This window comes from Poecile atricapillus, chromosome 1, assembly GCF_030490865.1.
Source record: "Poecile atricapillus isolate bPoeAtr1 chromosome 1, bPoeAtr1.hap1, whole genome shotgun sequence".
Lineage (NCBI taxonomy): Eukaryota > Metazoa > Chordata > Aves > Passeriformes > Paridae > Poecile > Poecile atricapillus.
The window spans coordinates 179,100,466-179,120,840 of NC_081249.1; the positions used below are offsets into that span (position 1 = coordinate 179,100,466).

The 20,375-nt window shown below is 56.4% G+C and overlaps 1 protein-coding gene across 5 annotated transcripts; it reads right to left on the reverse strand.

Moving 5' to 3' along the window:
- Nucleotides 1–845: 845 nt before the first annotated feature.
- FRMD6 (FERM domain containing 6) lies at nucleotides 846–20,082 on the reverse strand. 5 transcript variants are annotated; one of them, XM_058860917.1, is made up of 15 exons: nucleotides 19,956–20,082; nucleotides 18,126–18,244; nucleotides 11,575–11,760; nucleotides 10,570–10,660; nucleotides 10,354–10,433; nucleotides 9,637–9,713; nucleotides 8,967–9,153; nucleotides 7,895–8,050; nucleotides 7,303–7,368; nucleotides 7,146–7,214; nucleotides 6,282–6,456; nucleotides 4,704–5,039; nucleotides 4,486–4,611; nucleotides 3,722–3,813; nucleotides 846–3,639 (listed from the first exon to the last, which is right to left on the reverse strand). In XM_058860917.1, the coding sequence occupies exons 3-15, from the start codon at nucleotides 11,671–11,673 to the stop codon at nucleotides 3,355–3,357; spliced, it is 1,839 nt and encodes a 612-aa protein (XP_058716900.1). In that variant the 5' UTR covers nucleotides 11,674–11,760; nucleotides 18,126–18,244; nucleotides 19,956–20,082; the 3' UTR covers nucleotides 846–3,354. The 5 variants fall into 5 exon arrangements, with proteins under 5 accessions (XP_058716900.1, XP_058716871.1, XP_058716881.1 ...); XM_058860888.1 differs by having other exon boundaries at nucleotides 10,291–10,433; XM_058860898.1 differs by having other exon boundaries at nucleotides 10,291–10,433; nucleotides 19,952–20,066.
- Between the last annotated feature and the right edge of the window lie 293 nt (nucleotides 20,083–20,375).

Sequence of the window (20,375 nt, forward strand, 5' to 3'; positions counted from 1 at the left end):
TTATCCTGGTGCTCCACACCCTCTCCCTGTGAGAGGATAAATCCACCGAGGATCACCAGGAGATGCTCCAGAAACTGGAAATGGGGACACAGAAAGGCTGTGGCTGTTGGTTCATTCCATAGTTTCCCTTGGCTGGAGGAAAGAGGTGCCAGGATCAGCAAAGCTGGCAAAATCACATGGAAAAGAACCATCCAATTATGTTCTGAGTTTAATTAGCAGTGGGAGATGGGAGGGTGGTCCTGGGTGCTGTGGAGGATAAAGGCAGCACAAACCTTCCATCAGACACTGGAGAATCCTCGTGTTCCACCCAAAAACATCAACTCAGGATCCTGCTCGGAGTCACATCTGGAACCAACCCTTGGGGAAAAGTCCCCGGGGTGCTGCTCCCAAATCCCACCCCACATCCCAAAGGAGATGACTCCCAAAGGAGTGACGCCTCACTCATCACACAGCAGGATTGGGGTTCTGGGGGGCTGGGACAGGCTCTGCCCTCAACAATGAGGGGTTCAACCCTTCATCCCCACAGCCCCTGAAGGTTGGGGACCCCCCTGAGCATCCCCACGGACACTCCGTACTCCCACTTATTTCAGTTTATTTCTTCCCAACTCCAGAGCGTTGGAAGTGGCTGGCACTCCCACAAAATTCACCAAAAATCAGGATTGAAAGGCCCAGCCCACCCAACTGCCCTGCCTGAGGGCAGGAGTCGCCTTAACCTGCTCAAGGAGCAGCCTCATCCCCGCTCTCCAGAGCCAAAAACACAATAAATGCAACGTTTTCCTTAAATTCAGCCACGTTCCACCTCTCCCTTAAAGCCTGGCAGCATTTGACATCTCCAAGAGTCCAAGTGATGCAAACAACTTTCACTTTATTGTCACGTCCAGCCCTGCTGCAAAAGGCACACAACGAACTTCATTGGTACAAAAGGGTTTCGCTCCGGGGATTTCCACGTGGTTTTCCTTGAGTTTTCTTTCTTTTTTTTAATTTTATTTTTATTTCTTTTTATTTTTATTTCTTTTTATTTTTATTTTTTTTTTTTTTTTTGCTCCTTTTGCAACACAGTCACCGGGCTCTCCCATCTCCCTGATGGGAAGATCCTTTCACAGAAAGGATTATTTTGTGCAGACAGACAGCTCCTTATTGCAGGGGGAACAGAGCCCTGAGGGCAGGTGGGGAAAACCGGGAATAAACCGGGAATAAACCGGGAATAAACCGGGAATAAACCTGGAATAAACCTGGAATAAACCGGGAATGTCCCCCAGCCCTGGCACTGCTCCTGTTTGTAGGGATTGGCTCCATCCCAACTCCAAGCTCATCACTCCAGCTCTGGATGCAGGATAACGGGATGGGGCTGCCCCCTCCCCATTTTGGAGCATTTTGAGCATTTTTTCACACAATGGATCCCTTTTTGCCCCTCCAGCTCCGACTTTCCGCAGGGTGAGGATTCCATGGAGAGAACCCAGAGGCTGCAGAGGGGGGAAAAAGAGGCTGGGGATCAATTTGGGGAATTTTCCTGCCTGTGCCAGCATGGAAATTCACGCTGCTGGTGCAAACCCAGCCGTGGATGGGGAGCTGGAGTCACAAACGTTATCCCAGCACCCAAAGAGGGTTTTTTTGGGGTATTTGGTGGGCTTTCCCCCAAAGCAGAGCGGGGCACACAGCCCTGAGCCCCAGCAGCATCCCTCCAGCTGCCCTGTGTGGATTTAGGGAGATAAAGATGCTTTAGGGACCCCCATCCTGCCCTGCTAACATTGGATATCGACATTATTCTCCAATAAAACCCCTCAGGCAGGGCCAGATCAAGCTCTGGGGTGGGGACACGGTGCCAGGGGTCCCACAGCAGCTCCCCCATATCCCAACATCCCAAGAGATTGGGATTTTATTTGGGTTATTTTGGGTATAATTATTGGGGTTTTTATTTGCACTGTGCCTATAGCTACTCTCCGTTTCTTTTGGTACCAGCTCCCCTTTCTCAGATCCCTCCCCCACCATTTCTTATAAAAATAAGATTGTGCTTATTTATAAAATAATTATCATTATTATTTTTTTTTTGGTTTGTTTTTTTAAGAAAAGCTTCCAGTTTAAAAAAAAAAAAAACAAAACAAAAAACCAAAAAAACAAAACAACGGTGGTATATCAAAATATGGCAAAACTTTGGCTGTCAATGGCTAAACTCTAATTAAAAATATCCACTACAAAGGCATTGTGCTGTGATAATTAACTCTGCAACGCTTCACCGACGGCAAATATTCCACCTGGGCTGGCTGCCTTCCCTGGGACACACTCAGAAACCACCCCTGGATTTTCCTAGCACGTCACCATCATCCTCTGGCAGGATTTTTTCCAGCTGTAAGACACCTAAAGACGCATGAAAAAGCCTTGGGAGAAGAGAAATGCAGCGGGAAGAGCCGCAGGGACGAGGCGGGTGGATGCGCGTTCTCCTCGAGAGGAAAGTCTGTTTTCTCACCTTAGTGCTTAGGAAAAAAAAAAATCAGGATTCTTGATAAGAGCTCGTGAAAGAAGAGAGGCAGATCCTTTGTATAAAAAGGTGTTTCAGAGCAGGAGTAAAATGCAAATGGGTCTATAAGATCCAGACATATATAAACATACATAGCTCGATATATTTATATATGTATCCTCTAGATATTCAATGTTTGGGATGCATTATTGCATTATCCTTATAGGGGATTTATTATTTTCCATCCTCCATTGCTTTCTCTTTTTTTTTTTGGGGAGTGGGGGATTTTTGGTTGGTTTTTTTTTTTTGGTTTTGGGGTTTTGCTCCCCCCCCAAAAAAAAACAAAACTAGAAAAGAAAAAGATAAAAAATAAGTTGCAAATGGCTCTGAGAGCTTCCAGCCATCATCCACCTGGCTGGGACTGCTGTGGGCTGACCTCCAGCACGTGTTTTTTTTGGAAAAAACTGGGATCATGCTCTGCCCCAGGAGCTGCTGGCCATGCCTTCCTCCACGGAACATCACCGTGCCCGGAGATCCCCGGCTGGTTATTGCTGAATTCTCCCTTCCCATACTGGCCTTTAGGGTTATTTACATTTCTTTGGCTTGGCTTGAACACGACAGTCTGGCACTTTCCAGCCACCCCAGGGTCACCTGGGGGCAAGGAGGGGGAGAGGCCACCTCGCCACGAGAAAACTCGGCTGGGCTTCTGCGGGCTCCGACCGAGCCGTGCTCCGGCCAGTCGGAATAAGACAACTTGTGTTTGGCACAAACTCCTCTGGGAATGCTCTCCGTGCCCCATCCCGCCCCTGATCCGGGGAAATCCTCCAGCACCACGCTTCCCGTGGCTCGCAGGGAGCGGGGCAGGGCCGGGGGAAGGCGGCCTCGGAGCCTCCCCACGCTCAGACCACGAACTCGGGGACTTCGTCGTGGGTCAGATCCAAGGAGAAATATTTGCTGGTTCTTTTCACCGGGAAGGTGTCCTGGATGTTGATGCACTGCTGGGCCAGGCAGCCGTTGCAGTAGAGCCCGTCCTCGTCCAGGCCGTGGGCGCAGCCGAAGGTGAAGCTCTGCGCCGTGTCCTGGCACAGGTTGGCCAGCTGCAAGAAGTCCTTCTGGTAGAGCCGGATGTCGTCCAGGCTCAGGCTGTGCCGGTCCGTCGATGTCTTGGGTTTCCTGCACGTGGTCTGGGAAAAGCCGAGAGGAGGCTCAGGAGCTGCCGGGGAGCCCCGGGGAGGGGGGAACTCCAAAGCCCCCATCCCGCGTTACCTGGGGAAGGGAATCGGTGCTCTGCCCCCGCAGCTTCACCACCGTCTCCGAGGAGCTGGAGGTGGAGGAGCTGATCTCCTTCACGATGAGTCCTGCACAGAGGAGGGTGCAAAGGTTAATTTGGGGTGGCTCAGCTCTCTTGGGATCCGCTCCTGCTGTCCATGGGGACAAGGGATGCCTCAGTGCAATGGGGCGCCTTCAACCCAACAGCTCCACCTGAAACCAGCGTTACCTACAAAGCATCCCAAATCTGCCCCAAAATGGCATCCACAGCTGGCCCCAGGGAGCCTGGCATCCCCAAAGACCTCCCAGTAGCTCCCAGCTCAGAACTGGAAATGCAGGCAACGCTCCAGAGAAGCTCATGGAGCCCAACTGTTCCCCAGCACTGCCAAGGCCACCACTGCCCCGTGTCCCCAGGTGCCACTGGGGACTTTTCAATCCCTCCAGGGATGGGGACCCCACCACTGCCCTGGGCAGCTGGGCCAGGGCTGGACAAACTTTCCCATGAAGAAATTTTCCCCAGTGTCCAATCCAAACCTCCCCTGGCACAATTTGAGAGAAATTCCCCTTTTCTTTACCCCGTCCCTCCTTCAGCCCATTGGGTGAACAGTTTTTCCCAAATGGACACCCTGGGCTCGCTCTGCTCTGCCAAACACCAATGATCCACGGAATGACCAGGCTTGGAAGGGACCATAAAGAGCACCTCGTTCCAGCTGCCGTGACTGGCGCTGGGGGATTGGGAAGAGAAGAGGCCACCACCTTACCCGAGTGCCCGTTGAACTTGCGGGACAGCAGCATGTCCTCGGTGATGTAGACGCACATGTCGGGGCTCACCTCCATCTCCCCAGCCTGCTCCAGCTCCCGGGGGTCATCCACCAGCATCTCGATCTCTGCCGGACACCGGCAGACAGGACAAGTCAGCCACGCGCCCTCAGAGCACCCTCCGAGGCCAGCGCCTGGAAAAGCCAAGTTGGCTCCTCACCGTCATCCTGGGAATCCTCCTCCAGCCGGTCCTTCCCGCCGCTCTCCACGCCGGAGGTGTGGGAGCTGCCGTGGCTGGTCATGGAGCTGCAGGTCTTCAGCTTGCGGTGGGCGCCGGCGCCGGAGAATCCGTCCTCGGGGCCCATCTCCCGGGGTTTGGGGTCGGCCTCGATGCCGGAGGTGTGGGAGCTGCTGTGGGAAGCGGTGGAGTGCCGGGACAGCCGCTTGTGCCGGATGCTGCCGGCGCTGCTGCCGCTGGCGCGCGAGCGCTTCTCCAGCTGCTCCATGTCCAGGTCCAGCGTGTCGCTGATGTAGGATTCCCGGTACTGCTTCTTCTCTGCAGGGGGGCACGGAATCAGCGGGATTGCCGTGATCCCCGGGGCAAAGCGGAGCCCCCGGGAGGGCACGGGACACCCTGGCACACAAAGGAATTGTCACCCGAGCCCAGAGTGGTGGCACGGCTGGAGACGGCGCTGCCCCGGAGGCATTGAGGTGTAAAACCCCTGTACTGGGCTCTTCCTCCAACAGGAGGAGGAGGAGGGGGAAGAGGAGGAGGAAGAGATGTTGAGGAAGAAGAGAAAGAAGATGGCAGAAAATAAGGAGGAGCAGGAAAAGAAGAAAACAAAATGAGGAGGAAGAAGATGAGGATGAGAAGGAAGAGGATGAGAATGATGAGGAAGAAGACGTAACAAGGAGGAAGAAGATGAGGATGAGGAGGAAGAAGATGATGAGAAGGAAGAAGATGAGGATGAGGAGGAAGAAGATGTAACAAGGAGGAGGAAGATGATGATGAGGAGGAAGAAGATGAGGATGAAAAGGAAACAAGATGAAACAAGGATGAAACAAGGAGGAGGAAGATGAGGAGCAGGAGGAAGATGATGAAACAAGAAGGACAAAAATGAGGAGGAGGAAGAAGAGGAGAGGAGAGGAAAGAGGAGGATAAGGAAGAGAAAGGAAGGTGAGAGGGGGAAAGACAAGAGAGGAGCAAGAAGAGGAGGAGGAGGGAGAGGATGAGAAAGAAAAGGAAGAAGAGGAGGAGGAAGAGAAAGAGAAGGAAGAGGAGGAAGCAAACAAGAGAAGAGTAGGATGAAGATGAGAAGGAGGAAGAAGATGAGGACACGGAAGAAAAAGATGAGGAAGATGGTGAGGAGGAAGAAAACAAAAGAAGGGGAGGACGAAGATGAGAACAGAGAAGAAGATGAAGAGGACAAGGAAGAAAAAGACAAAAAGTATGAGAAATAGGAAGAAGCTGAGGCAGATGGGGAGGATGAAGAAGAGTAGGACAAGAAGAACAAATAAGAAAAAGAGGAAGAGGCGAAAGAGGAAGATGAGGAAGAGAAAGAGGATGAGAGCAAAGAAGAGGAAGAAGACCTTATGCTTCCAGCAGGATGAGGGACACCGGGAGAGCTGTGCCGAAGCACCGGGCAGAGCCGCACCACCAGGGACGGCAGGGATGTGCCCGTCCCTGAGCATCCGCGGGGGCTGCGCGCACGGGGCCGGCACAAGACCCGGCTGCTCTCCCAGCTGCAAACCCCCAGTGGGAGCCTGTCCCGGCGGGATCGGGGCCTGGAGCACCTACCCTCGTTCTCCTCCAGCCGGCGGACCTGGCGCAGCACGGGCTGCAGGTTCATGTAGAGCCGGTGGCTGCTGCTCAGCAGCTGCAGGAGGTGGCGCGAGCGCAGCGGGCAGCCCGTGTAGTAGATGAGCTTCCGAGCCGAGGGCAGCCCGTCCGGCAGGATCTCGAACTTCTTGCCCTGGGTGGGACAAGGGAGGCGTCAGCCCCGAGGAGGAGAACGCTCACAGGTTGTCATCACCTGCTGGGCTCTGTGAAAAAACATCCCACGCCCACATCCAGGCCCAAGAGATGCCCTGCCTGGGGATCGTGGAATCTCAGGGTGGTTTGGGGTGGAAGGGACCCTTAACCCCCTTCCACCTTCCACCTTCCACCTTCCACCTTCCACCTTCCACCTTCCAACCCCCTTCCACCTTCCACTATCCCAAGGTGCTCCAAGCCCCGTCCAGCCTGGCCTTGGGCACTTCCAGTGATCCAAGGGCAGCCACAGCTGCTCTGGGCACCCAGTGCCAAGGCCTCACCTCCCTCCCAGCCAGAAATTCCCAATTCCCAATCTCCCATCCATCCCTGCCCTCTGGCACTGGGAGCCATTCCCTGTGTCCTGTCCCTCCATCCCTTGTCCCCAGTCCCTCTCCAGCTCTCCTGGAGCCCCTTCAGGCCCTGCAAGGGGCTCTGAGCTCTCCCTGGATCCTTCTCCTCTCCAGGTGAACATTCCCAGCTCTCCCAGCCTGGCTCCATAGGAAATGGGGCTCCAGCCCATAGAGCATCTCCATGGCTTTCTGTGGACCTGCTCCAACAGTTCCACATCCCTGCTGTGCTGAGGACCCCGGAGCTGGAAGCCGTGCTCCAGGTGGAGATGATGGCACTCACCACAAAAACCAGTTTCCCCACGTTTGTCCACGGGAAGTCGTAGAGCAGCTGCTTTTCCTCATCCAGGTTCTGCAAGAAGAGGAGAGGGAGCCATGGCTGAGGATCCTGGTAGGGGCAGGGAGCTGAGCTGAGCCATCACCTTCCTTCAGTCACCTACCTGGAAAATCTGGATGCCCCGTGTTGTCAGCCCCAGAGTCAGGGAGGCCTCCACTTCCCTTTTGTCCTAAGGGGGATAAAATGCTTTAAAATACACAATTTGCAGCATGAAGTTGATAAATCCGCTCCACCTCAGCCCAGGGATCCTCCCACAGTCACCCCCAGTCACCATTCTATGATTAATGTGCCAAATTAAAAATGGAAAGGGACTTTGGGCACAGGCAGAGAGCGACAGGATAAGGGGGAATGGTTTTAAACCAAAAGAGAAGAGATTTAGATCAGATGTGAGGAAGAAATTATCCCTGTGAAGGTGATAGGGCTGAAGCTGTGGCTGCCCCTGGATCCCTGCAAGTGTCCAAGGCCAGGCTGGAGCACCCTGGGATGGTGGAAGGTGTCCCTGCCCATGGCACAGGGTGGAACTGGACGAGCTTTAAGCTCCTTTCCAACCCAAACCATTCTGAGATTCCATCAAAACACCTCACGCTCTCCCAGCAAACAAACCCCTTTGTTCCCAGGAGAAAAACCCAGCCTGGATTTCTCAGGGAGGGCATTCCCAAAATCAAGATCCCAACAGCCACAGGGCCAGGGCTCACCTTGTACAGCCTGTAGTAGTGCACGGCCACGTCGTCCAGCTTGACGGCCTCCTTGATGTACTTGAGATGGGCTTCCGAGGCCGTCAGGGCAAACTGGTCCTTGTGCATGTTGGGGACGTGCTTCAGGATGTAATCCTTGCCCCTCTTGGCCACCACCTGTTTGGAGGAGGAGAGAAGCTTGTCCAGGGCTGGGAGAGCTCCTGGGAGCGGTGGTTTCAAGGGAAAAGGGTCAATTGGAGCTTTGTTCTAGAGACCTCCAAGCAAAAATAAAATAATGACAGCAGCCAATGACTTCTTGGCAGTGGGATTTCCTGCTGGGAACTCTGCTCCCTGTGCCCATCCCATGGTGACAGCTGTGCTGGGACAGGGACAGTCACACACGGACTCCCTGCTGGCCCAGGGCCAGCACTCCTCAGTGATGTGTGTGAACAAAGGAGAAGCGGGCAGATTTTGGGACAAAACCGAGAAAAGAGGTTGGAAAGGAGAAGAAAAGGCACCAGGGACAGGTTTGAGCACCTAAAGAGGCTCCAGGAGAGCTGGAGAGGGACTGGGGACAAGGGATGGAGGGACAGGACACAGGGAATGGCTCCCAGTGCCAGAGGGCAGGGATGGATGGGATATTGGGAATTGGGAATTGCTGGCTGGGAGAATGGGGATGCCCTGTGTCATGGGGTAGCTCAGAGAAGCTGTGGCTGCCTCTGGATCCCTGGAAGTGTCCAAGGCCAGGCTGGACAGGGCTTGGAGCAGCCTGGGACAGTGGAAGGTGTCCCTGCCATAGCAGGGGGTGGAACTGGACGATTTTTAAGATCCTTCCAACCCAAACCGTTCCGGGATTCTGCGATTTTCTGCCACCAGTTCCCAAAGGGCTGCACCTAATGGTGCCGGGGCAATTCCCGCAGAGAATCCCCCAGGAGCATTCCTGCAGCTCACAGGGAATTCCCCACCAGCCCAACCCTCAGCCTTTTCCATCCCCACAGCTCTCCCAGGTTATTTATAACCAGGATATTTCCCCAGGCAGCCAGAGGGCTCCGAGCACCGACCTCAGAGCAGGGACCACACCAGGATTTCTTACCCAGGCAGGGAAATAGGCCTCGGGCTCGAAGTACTTCCCGTAGTGCTTGTTCCTCTTGAAGTCCCCCAGGTCAGCTTGCAGGGCGAAGGCAGTGAGCAGGAAATAAGCCTCTTCCCTCAGCACACACTGCGAGTGCAGCACCTGCTTCCTCAGGTGCCAGTAGTAGTAGTAGCGAGCTGTCCTGTCGCTGTGGGAGGGACAGGGGACACGGGGAGGAGTGAGCAGCCAGGGGACACCCTGGGGATGCCCTCAGGGAGGGGTCACCAAAGGGTTTTGCTCTCTCTTTTCTCTGTTTGTTCGAATTCCCGCTCGGCGGCGCGAAGGTGGGAATACCAATTCACCAGCCAGGTGGGATAAACCCCCTCAAAAAGTTGTGTGCAGGTGCCACTGTGCCTCCAAAGCCCTGGCAATCATTTTATCCCCAAAAACAGCAGCTGCAGCTCTCACCCAGCCCTGTAAGTTCAAACCAGGCTGTGCTAAACCCCGAAACACATCGTCCCCACAGCCCATCGCTGGCTGGGGGCAGTGTCCCCACCTGCCCCTGTGAGAAACCACTCAGCACCCAGCCAGAAACGGCCCATAAAGCTTTGGGGATGTGCTGAGCACCCCAGGGCACCCCGAGGGGGCACAGAGAGCCCAGGAGGTGCCCCTGGAGGTGGGCACGCCCTACCTGATGAGCCGCCCGTTCTCCACGTAGTACTGCACTCGGAAGTGGATGATCATCGGGGGCCCGAACTGGTCGATCCCCTGGAATGGAGGAGGTTTTCAGGAATGCTGTGGGGATCCCAGCATCACACCCCAGCCCCTCGCCTCAGCTCTCTGGGCTCGTGTCTGGCACGGCCACGCCACGGCACTGATGGCATTTTTGTCCCTCAGTTAAGAGGTTGGCACCCGTTTTTCCACACAAAATGCTGGAGATGAAGGGGAGTTGGATTTTAAAAAGCAGGTGGCTGGGTGTGACAAGCCCAGCAACACCTCACTGCTGCTCTCCCTCTCCCAGACCATCATCCACCAGCTCTGGAGCCTGGACACCACCCCCCCAGCACTGAAAGAATGAGGAGGAAAAACCCAAATTGATTTTAGAATTTGGAAGAAAGGGCCTCAAAAATTCTGCTGAAGGGTAAGGGAGGAAAAGAAAAACCAGAGGGAAAAAAAAAAACCAACCCCAAAGCTCCAGGGATGGAGCTGGGACACACGGTGGCACTTAAGAGTGATGTGATTTTGGCACCAGGGGTGTGATTCTGCACATCCACCCCCCAGCCCCACAGTGCCTGAATGCCCCCCGCCCCTCCCCTCGGCAGCATTCCCGGGTCCTGGAAGTGACCTGCGACGGGGACAGAGGTGGCCTTACTGCCGTCAGCTCTCCATGCAAGACCTCACCGCTGACCTTGCTGGCCTCCTTCTTCCACTCCTTGGGGCAGTACTTGTAGAGTTTCTGGGCCAGGTCCATGTACACGTGCTCATTGTCTGGGAGGGACAGAGGTGGCATCAGCGTCCCCAGGTGTCCCCCGCCTCCCACAACGACCCGTTAGTGGTGGCAGTGGGAACTGGGCCCTCCTCGTCACCAAAAGCGTTCATTTTCACCCTGAAGCCCCTGACTTACTCTGGATGACGCTGAGCCCGAAGAGGTGACAATCCTTCAGCCTCAGGAGGTCACACACCTGCACCAGTAACTCTTGGCACAAAATCTTCACCTGTAAAAAAAAAAACCTCTTGAATGAGCCCCCACTGCATCTGTGCCTGCCTCAGCCAGACAGGGAGCACCAAACCCCTCAGCAGGACCCCGAGCAGGATGGGGGGTGACAGGACGGGCTGTGGGGCTCAGGGGACCCTGGGGAGTCCCCAAAAGTCTGGGGTGCAGGAGCACAGGGGTGGGATGCTCAAAGGAGCACAGGGCAGCAGCGGGTGGTGGAGGAACCCAGCACTGGGGAGATGTTTTGGGGGCAGAATTCAGAACATTCACAGTCTCATCCCCCAATCCGGACAACTTCCATCATTCCAGGCTGCTCCAAAGCCATCCAACCTGGCTTTGGACACTTCCAGGGATCCAGGGGCAGCCACAGCTTCTCTGGGTACCCTGTGCCAGGGCCTCCCCATCCTCACAGGCCACGATTTATTCCTATTATCTAATCTGAATCTTTCCTCTTTAAGTTTAAAACCATTCCCCTTATCGTTATCCACCTCTTTCCAAACCTCTCTCCATCTTTCTTACAAGCTCCCTTTAAGTTCTGAAAGGAATTTGAACATTTTCCCGACTCCAAAGCAACATTGGGTGGGGGCAAATTAAAAAAAACACCAAAAAGTGGGGGAGCTTCACATTCAGTGCTCCATCCCCATCAGAGACAAAGCCACTCCTGTTTATTCCCTGGGCCAGAGGAGGCTGAAGAGCCATCCAGAAGGGATTGGGCTGAAGGACGGGGCTCGTGGGATGCCAAACAGCGGCAGAGCGTAAAACACCGCCGCAACCTTCGGGGGAACAACTCGTGTGCGTTTCCCCGGCGGGGAGGGGCCAGACAGGCTCCAGAGGGAATCCAGGAGCAAACCCAGGGCGTGCAAACACAACCCCAGGGGGGTGATGGAAATGTCAGCGCCCGGGGGGGTTCCTTACGTTGATGATGATGTTGAGGGAGTCGTCGTTGGGGAGGAAGATGCACACGCTGCGCCGGTCCTGCATGACTCTGTTGTTGTGGAAAGGCAGCTTGTTCATCGTGCTCTGGGCAGGGGGCTCGGGGTGGCTGGTGGGGGGCACCTCAGCGGCGGGCCGGGGCGGCCTCGGGCTCCGCGGGTGCCATCCCTGTGGGAAAAAGGGGGCAGTGAGCCCTGGGCCACACCCTCAGCTCCACATCTGCATCCCCCATCCTTCCCACCCAACCCTGTGGGATCACGGTAGGGGTGTCCCCCCAAAACCCCTGAGCGCACCCCAAAGTAGCCACTCCCGTGCCAACCCCATGGTTTATGGCCCAGCCCCAAGAAACCTGAGCCAGCAGTTTGATTTCTCCCAGAAAAACACCAGGAAAGGTTTTTCTGGTGTGATTAAAATAAATAGAAGTTTATCCGCTGGGAATAACCCGGCTGGGCCAGCAAGGAGCGGTGCTGGAAGCAGGAGGTTTCCCTGCCAGCCATGGAAAGGCAAGGAAATGCTGTGGGGTCCCGTAAGAGGATCCCCACACCCCTTCCAACATCCTTCCCCCCAGTTCTGCCTCTTTACTGGGGTGAAATAAAGCAATCCAAGCACTGAGAGGGATTTGCAGATTGGAATTGCCCTTCAGAGCCAACAAACCCATCCCAACCCCAGGAAATTCTCATTTCCTAGGGTGAACGTTCCCAAAGCCCTTTTTACCCCACCATCCACAAGGACACGAATTCCCACATGACACCAAGAGGATGGACTTCAAACTCTGACCTAGTTCAGCCCTTTCCTACCCCAGATTTACGCTGGCACCCAGAGCGTCTCCCTCGTCACCAAATATTTGCTTTGGTCTAAATGGAAGCGCCTTCGGCTTCGGAAAACCTGGAATTCGCAATATTTGCGCGGCAGCACAGGGAAAAGTGCCCCGAGGTGACTTTTTGGTGGCGTTTCCTGGGGTTTTGCAGGAGTTGGGGAATCTGGAGGCGATGTTTTCCCATGGCCAGGGCGCTCTGGGGCTGCGCCACGGAGGTTGTGTCCATGCAGGGTGGATTCCGTGCGCGGCATCCATGGATTTCAAATACGTGCATTGTGCGCATGCCTTGGGATGGTGCATTGCAGCCATGTATTGCATCCATGTGTTGCATCCCGGCATCCTGGCCATGCATCGCACCTATGCATTGCACCCGTGCATTGTGGTATCCATGCATTGAGCTGCAACATCATGGCATCCATGCATTGAGCTGCAACATCATGGCATCCATGCATCTGTGCACTGCAGCACTGCATTGTGGTGCCCATAAATCGCATTGGAACCTCATGGCATCCATGTGTTGCATCCGTGCAGCACAGATGTGCATCCTGTCCATGCACCTACACATTGCATCCATGCATTGTGGTATCCATGCATTGAGCTGCAACATCACGGCATCCATGCATCTGTGCATTGCAGAAGTGCATTGTGGGATCCATAAATTGGGTTGGAACCTCATCCATGCATTGCACAGATGTGCAGCACAGACTTGCATCCTGGCCATGAATTGAACCTACACATTGCACCCATGCATTGTGGTATCAGTGCATTGAGTTGGAACCTGATGGCATCCATGCAGTGCATCTCTGCATTGCAGAAATGCATCGTGGCATCTCTGTGTTGCAGCAGCGCATTGTGGTGCCCATAAATTGTGTTGGAACCTCATGGCATCCATGTGTTGCATCCGTGCAGCACAGATGTGCATCCTGTCCATGCACCTACATGTTGCACCCATGCATTGCGGCATCCGTGCATTGAGCTGGAACATCACGGCACACATGCAGTGCATCTGTGCATTGCAGCAGTGCATTGTGGTGTCCATAAATTGAGTTGGAACCTCATGGCACTCATGCATCGCATCATCCGTGCATTGAGCTGCAACATCACGGCACCCACGCAGTGCCCCCCTGCAGCACGGCTCTGCCCCGTGGCCGTGCCATGGGATCCGTGCTCTGAGGCTGTGCCAGCGCCGCGGCCGGGCCTGGATGTGGCCGATGCCGGAGGGAGCCAGGTTGGTTTCAGGGCTCATTAGAGATCCCAGCGTGCACGGAACGGGGCTGAAGGAATTTGGCAGAGCCCGGCCGCTCCCGGGCACCAGCGTGATGTGACTTGCTGGGCTGGGGAGGGGCCGCGTTCCCGGCAAAGCAGCCGTGTCCCGCGGCTCCTCCAGCAGCCTCCGTGCCCTGCTCCCACCCAGAGGGCTCCTCAAGGCCCAGGGGTGCAGCACAGCTTCTTCCTGCGGCAGCTCCCTGGGCTGCAGCCGGCCCAAAATTCCAGCCATGGGCAGCAGCCACTGCTGAGCTTCTGGAGAATCCATCACCGGGATTCTCTCCCCAACATGGGAAGGAACACCTTCCACCATCCCAGATTGCTCCAAACCCTGTCCAACATGGGAAACTTCCAAGGATGGGGCAGCCACAGCTACCCTGGGCAGCCTGTGCCAGGGCCTCTCCTCCCTCCAAGAATTCTTTCCCAATATCCCATCTAACCTTGGCCTCTGCCAGTTTAAACCCATTCCCTGTGTCCTGTCACTCTCTGGCGTTCTGGGGCTGCTCATCCCCACACCAGTCACTGCATTTCCTCCTCCTCCTGCAGCCTGGACTGGTCCCAGAGCACCAGGGATTAAACCACACACGAGCTGGCGTCAGCAGAGCATGAACATCAGAGGGGGAAAAAAATCCCAACCCCAAACCGTATATTTTGGTATTTGTACAGAAAACATTCCAGTTCCCGCTGCTGAACAGCAAAATTCCTTCAGCCCACCACACAGGGACGGTCCCTATGGAGATTCCCTCAGTTCCAGGTGCTTCCCGGGGGCTCTTCCAGCCCTGGGAGCCGCAGGGATTCAGCGAGGGGACACAAAGCCCTTCCCAGGGTGCTGTGCCTGCAGCAGCCCCGGCCAGACGCCGGCAAATTCTTTCCAAGCATCTGCAGCTCGTTCCGACAATGTCGGCTTTGATTCCCCGGGACCCCGCGCCGCTGCCCCCGCCGAGCCACCGCTGCTCCAGAGGGAGTCTGGAGAGGAGGCACAAACATGGAAGCATGGAATGGTTTGGGTTGGAAAGATCGAGCCCAAGCTTCCCGGCTCCGAGCTGGAAAGATCCTGGATTGGAGGGAGAGCCCCCCATGGATTGCCCCACAGCAGAGGGGGTGACACAGATCACCCCACACTCCAAGCACGAACCCCCACTCTAGGCAGTCTTCCAAAGGGTTTTCCATCCCAAGTCAGCTGGATAAAACACTGGGAATGAGGATTTGGGCATGGATCAGCAGAGTGAGGAGATCCAGATCTTCCAGCCACGTTTTCCCTGCTATGGGGAAACGAGCATTAAAACTCCACAGGAAGGCACTGGAAACTGCTCGTGACTCCAGAGCCGTGCCGAGAAAATTCCTTGATCCACTGCATTTTCCAGGCCCAGGCTGCTGGAATATTGTCTCCCTGATGCCATGGGATAAATCCCATCGCAAAGCTCCGCTGCAATGAAAACATCCTGCAAAAAACCTGGGAAAAGCAGCCGGGGCTGGCGCTGCTGACTCGGCGAGGGATTTGCTCATCCCGGGGTCCTGCAAACACATCCAAGGGCAGACAGAGCCTGGGATTGGTTCAGATGGAGGTGCTGGAGCAGGCTTTCGTCAGAAATAGAAATTTGGATGTAATTCCAGGGTGAGGAGTGAACATTGCTTGAACTTGCTGGCTGAGGTGGGGTTTTCTTCCAGATTCCGTGCACGTGAAGCGAGGCTGGGTGGATGTGCAGCATTGTTCCCTCTCCATGGATTTCAATGGATTTCAATGGATTTCAATGGATTTAAGAAGTGGCAGAGTCTCCATCCTGGTGGGTTTGGGTCAGGTTTGTCCTTCTGTGGTACCCACTACACATGCCAGTGCCCCCCATTCAACCCAGCCACGACCCAGAGCATCCAGGCAGATCCTGCCCATTTCTCCATCAACCAAACCCATCCCTCCTTGCCAAAAAAAACCCATCCCTGTCAGACATCTCCATCCCAGGAGGAATTTAACAGCCATGTGGCTGTGGCACTTGGGGACACGGGTTAGTGGTGGCCTCGGCAGTGCTGGGGGAATGGTTGATTACAATCCTAGAGTTCTTTTTCCAACCTAAATAACTCCAAGATTCCCTGATTCTAACCCACCTCCAGGCTTTTGTTCCAGCCCTCCTGAAGCACCCCGGGGGCGAGGGAAGGGATCCAGCCCAGGACCCACACGTAGGCAGGGGCCATCCCGCAGCCAGAGGCTGCCCAGAGCGCGGGGCGAGACGGGAAGATGAATTCACGGGGCAGGAATTTCTTGTTTTGAAGAGTCTGGAGTGGGTCTCACCCCACATCACAGGCACAGGTATGCACAGAGCTGTTATTACAAGTTTTAGGGCCGTCCCTTAATGCAGCTTCTCCGAACCCAAAAGCCAGATTAATTCCTGCTTGCGGTTGCCCCGTAATTAAAATCGTCTCCAATTCTTCGTGAACTCAACAGTTTCCTCCTAATGAAGAGAGGCAGATGAAAGAGACCTTCACTGGGAAAAAGGACTCGGTTATAAATATTCCATTACTTCATCCGCCACAAAAGCTATTTGGATGCTGGAAACTCAGCCTGGGCAGCCAGGGGCCAGCCCCCACCAGCCCCAGCAGATGCCCCCGAGTGCTGGGGGTATCCAAAAAGCCTCTCCAAGGAAAATTCCTCCAGGAGCTGGCCTGTCTCCACCTCTTCAACATTCTCCCTCATCCTCCTCTCCCTTGGCTACTGCAGTGGGACAACAGCGATGGGCAGGGCCACGTGGATCATCCTAAAAATGGGATGATGTCCCCTCCTGCTAGGGATGAGCCCCATGGGATGTCACATTCCATGGGGGAGCACAGGCAGCTCAGGAAACTGCTCCCCTGCCAATCTTGTCGTGCACGGAGCAGAATCCAGCCTGGAAGCGCTGATTTTCCATCCAACCCACAGCAGAGCCACCCCAGGCCTCTTCATTCCCTGACTTTGCAGCACTAAAATATAAATAAAGCGTCCCAGCCTCCGCCAGGGATGGACACAGAGATGGATTTCTCCTGGCAAGGGCTCCAGGGAGGGGAGGGACAACGCCTGCTCTTCCTCTTCCCTGCCCTGCTTCCATCAGATTTCCCTCTGGGAAACTTTGCCTGAGCCTTTGGGATTAGAACAATATCAAGGCTGGCTTGGAGAGGGTTGTGCTCAGGGCAGCCCAGCTCTCCCATCCAGCTCCAGAGCCTGTCCCATGGCGCTCCCAGGCACTTTAGGAACCATCCCCCAGCACCTCCCAGAGCTCTGATCCCACTCCCAGGATGACAGGCATCGCTCCCAGGGCTGCACATGGATGTGGAGCACTGCCTTTGCTCCCCTCCCCGTGGGCAGGCTGCAGCCCACACCAACAGCAGCTGCCATAAATCCCTTGGGATTTGGCTGCGGGATCCCTGGACCACAGAGCAGCCCCAAGGGCCAGAGTCACCATCCCGAATCCCTGAGCCACAGAAAGCACAGCCCTGAGTCTCCAAACCACGGAGCTCCCTATTTAGAAATTAAAGTTGTATTTTAAACTTAATTAACAATGTAATATTATATAATTAATAATGTCACGTAAATATGAATACTAATAATATGCAAATATTGATATTTACGTTATTTTCTATAATAACACACCCCCAAGATGCTCTGGCCCTGGGCAAACCCTTCCTTCCCAGCAGGAGGCACTTTTGGGGAGCCCCATTCCCGATATCCCGCTCACAGGCACACTCCTCCACATGGGATTGGTGCCCAAACCCATTCCCACTCTGGGAAATGTGCAGAGCCCGCTGCACACAGAGGGGGAAAAAAAAAATAGGATTGAAAGTGCTCTGCAGACACACAAGAACCCAAAAACCAGCTCCATTTTATGCCAAAATATTCAAATCCATGGCTGGACTATCCGGAGCTCCTGCTGCCCTCTGTGGCGTCCTCGCCTCCAGCTCCAAATCCAACAAAACAAAGCCAAACCAAGTTCCTGATTTTTTTAATCCTGGGGCGGGCGGAGGGAGATTTGTCTTCCCTCAGCAGCGCTGCTCTCCAGTTTTCCAGCTGGGAAAGCTCCTCAGCCACGCCACAGCCTCCATCAACTTCCCTGCCCCGGCCACAGTCGGGGAAAGCTTTTTGGGAAAAATATCCGAAGCCCACTTTTCAGTCAAGGAGGGGGAAAAAAAAGCAGCATAAAACTCAATTAAGGAGCAGGCAGATATTTTAACCAGCGCCATGGTTTGTATACTCCATCTGGAGTCCAAAGGCTGCCGGGTTTTTTTTTTAGCAGGAGGGAACTGACATCATCTTAATTTCAAATTCCCATTTATTTTTACATCTGGTCTGAATTAATCTTTCTCAGCGTCCTGACTTTCATGTAATGGAATAATTGCTTACAGACTCGGGGTTTAAAGAGCCTGAACAAACCCAGTTTAAAAAAAAAAAAAAGAAACCCTTTAAAAACCGATAGTAAAAATCCAGTACCTAGAACCAAACTCCAATATGCCTTCGGGATTGGGAATTTTAAACGGAACATCTCTTTCAGGCAAGAGAGCTCGAATTAATCCCAGCTCTATCCAAGATTCGGAGAGGGAGAGCGAGCCCTGTGGAAAAACACCAACACAAACCGGCCCAGAATTAGGCAGAGCAGCAAAGCTCCATTAGCGCCACGCGGAAGCATCTCTGGAAAAGCAGAGTTTGGCTTAGAGGGAAAAACATCCTGATGGCCAGAAAGGCACTGGCCATGAGCAGGAAGAGGATGAAGCGGGAATGGGAGACGGCAGAGAAGGTGGCGGGGGAGGGCAGGGGCATGGCAGGGTCGGGATGTGCCTCACTCCCACGGGCAAGGACGCAGCAACACCAAGGATAGTCCTGGGAAAGCTCAGCCCAAATTTCCCCGCTGCCACGAGGGCGCCGGGGCAGATAAAGCCCGGCTTAGGAGCTGCACGGATTTCTCCTCGCCGCTTCCAGAACGTGGCAGGGATGCGCATTCCCGCTGGGAAAGGCGGAGCACCCCGAGCACCTCCAGGGGTGGGGGGCAGCCGTGGGTGAGGGGAGCCCGGGGGTCCCACAGGTGGGCCAGGAGCAGGAGGATCCAGGGATGAGAGGAGCGCAGGTACGGGAGCCAAGAGATGATGGGAGCCATGGCTGAGGGCACCTGTGGGTCACCAGGACCCACAAAAGAGCTGTCACAGAGGACCCAGCGGTGAGGGGACCCGCTGGGGATGAGGACATTCGGGTGAGCGTGGCCCAGGGACAAGGGGACCCCATGGGGGACAGCAAACCGGGAATGAGGGGACCCACGGATGATGGCACCTGTGGGTGAGCGTGACCTGACATCAAGGGCTCCCATGGGAGAGGGGACACGGTGGCCCACGGCTGAGCGAGACCCGTGAGCCAGGGGCAGGGAGATCCGCGGGCAAGCGTGCCCCAGGGGCGAGGGGTCCCGTGGGCGAGCGTGCCCCAGGGGCGAGGGGTCCCAGAGATGTGGGGTCCCGTGGGCGAGCGTGCCCCAGGGGCGAGGGGTCCCGTGGGCGAGCGTGCCCCAGGGGCGAGGGGTCCCAGAGATGTGGGGTGCCATGGGCCAGCGTGCCCCAGGGGCGAGGGGTCCCAGAGATGTGGGGTCCCGTGGGCGAGTGTGCCCCAGGGGCGAGGGGTCCCGGTGCCGTGGGCGAGCGTGCCCCAGGGATGAGGGGTCCTGGAGATTTGGGGGACCCGTGGGCGAGCGTGTCCCAAGGGCGAGGGGTCCCGGAGATGTGGGGATCCGTGGGCGAGCGTGCCCCAGGGGCGAGGGGTCCCGTGGGCGAGCTCACCCCAAGGGCGAGGGGTCCCAGAGATGTGGGGTGCCATGGGCCAGCGTGCCCCAGGGGCGAGGGGTCCCGGAGATGTGGGGTCCCGTGGGCGAGCGTGCCCCAGGGGCGAGGGGTCCCGTGGGCGAGCGCGCCCCTGGAGCGCGCCCTGCGCCGGAGCGGGTCCGGGGTGGTCGCGGCCGTGTCGTGGCCGTGTCGTGGCCGTGTCGTGGCCGTGTCGCGGCCGTCGGGGGCCGTGGGGGGGTTCCGGCGGAGCCGCAGCTCCCGCGGGCGGGCGGAGGAAATGACTCGCATTCCTGCAGCCGGGGCCGCTCGCACCGCTCCGGCTCCAACTCGCCCCCGAGCGCAACAAGCGGCCGAGCCGGGCCCACCCGCGGGGGCGAGCCCGGCCGGACCGGGCCGAGCCAAAGCGAACCGAAAGGAGCCGAAAGGAGCGGAACCGGGCTGAGCCGAGCCGGGCTGAGCCGAGCGGGAGCGCGGTGCGGGGTGCCGGGCACGCACCTACCTGCGGCTGCGGGAGCGCGCTGCCTGCCGGCCGTGCCGAACCGAACCGAACCGAGCCGTGCCCAACCCCGCCGAGCCGAGCCGAGCCGAGCCGTGCCCAACCCAGCCCAGCCCATCCCGCCGCCCCCGCCCCTCCCCGGGCCGCCCCGCACCGCCCCGAGCGGCACCGGCACCGCCTCCCGCCCCGGCGCCCTGCCCGGGACAGCGGGGAAAGGCTCCGGAACGGGGCGGCCCCGGGCAGGAGAGGCGAGTGTTGGCCCCGGAGAAGGCGTGGGGAGCCGGGCAGCCGCCGCCACGGTGCCCACGAAAGGCTCCGGGGAGAGCCGGAGCATCGCATCCCCTGGGAGGGCACACGGGCACCGTCCCCGCCGGGCTGGAGCCAGCCGGGAGTGCCCAGGAGCGGGGCTGAGCATCCTCCTGC

What these genes read in the sequence shown, in the direction of transcription:
- FRMD6 (XM_058860888.1), bottom strand. Translation starts at nt 11,673, where the DNA reads ATGAACAAGCTGCCTTTCCACAACAACAGAGTCATGCAGGACCGGCGC. An exon ending in CGGGCTCAGCGTCATCCAGA is followed by an intron (nt 10,434 to 10,569) that starts GTAAGTCAGGGG and finishes TGTCCCTCCCAG; the next exon opens with ACAATGAGCACGTGTACATG. An exon ending in CACCTCTGTCCCCGTCGCAG is followed by an intron (nt 9,714 to 10,290) that starts GTCACTTCCAGG and finishes CCTCCATTCCAG; the next exon opens with GGGATCGACCAGTTCGGGCC.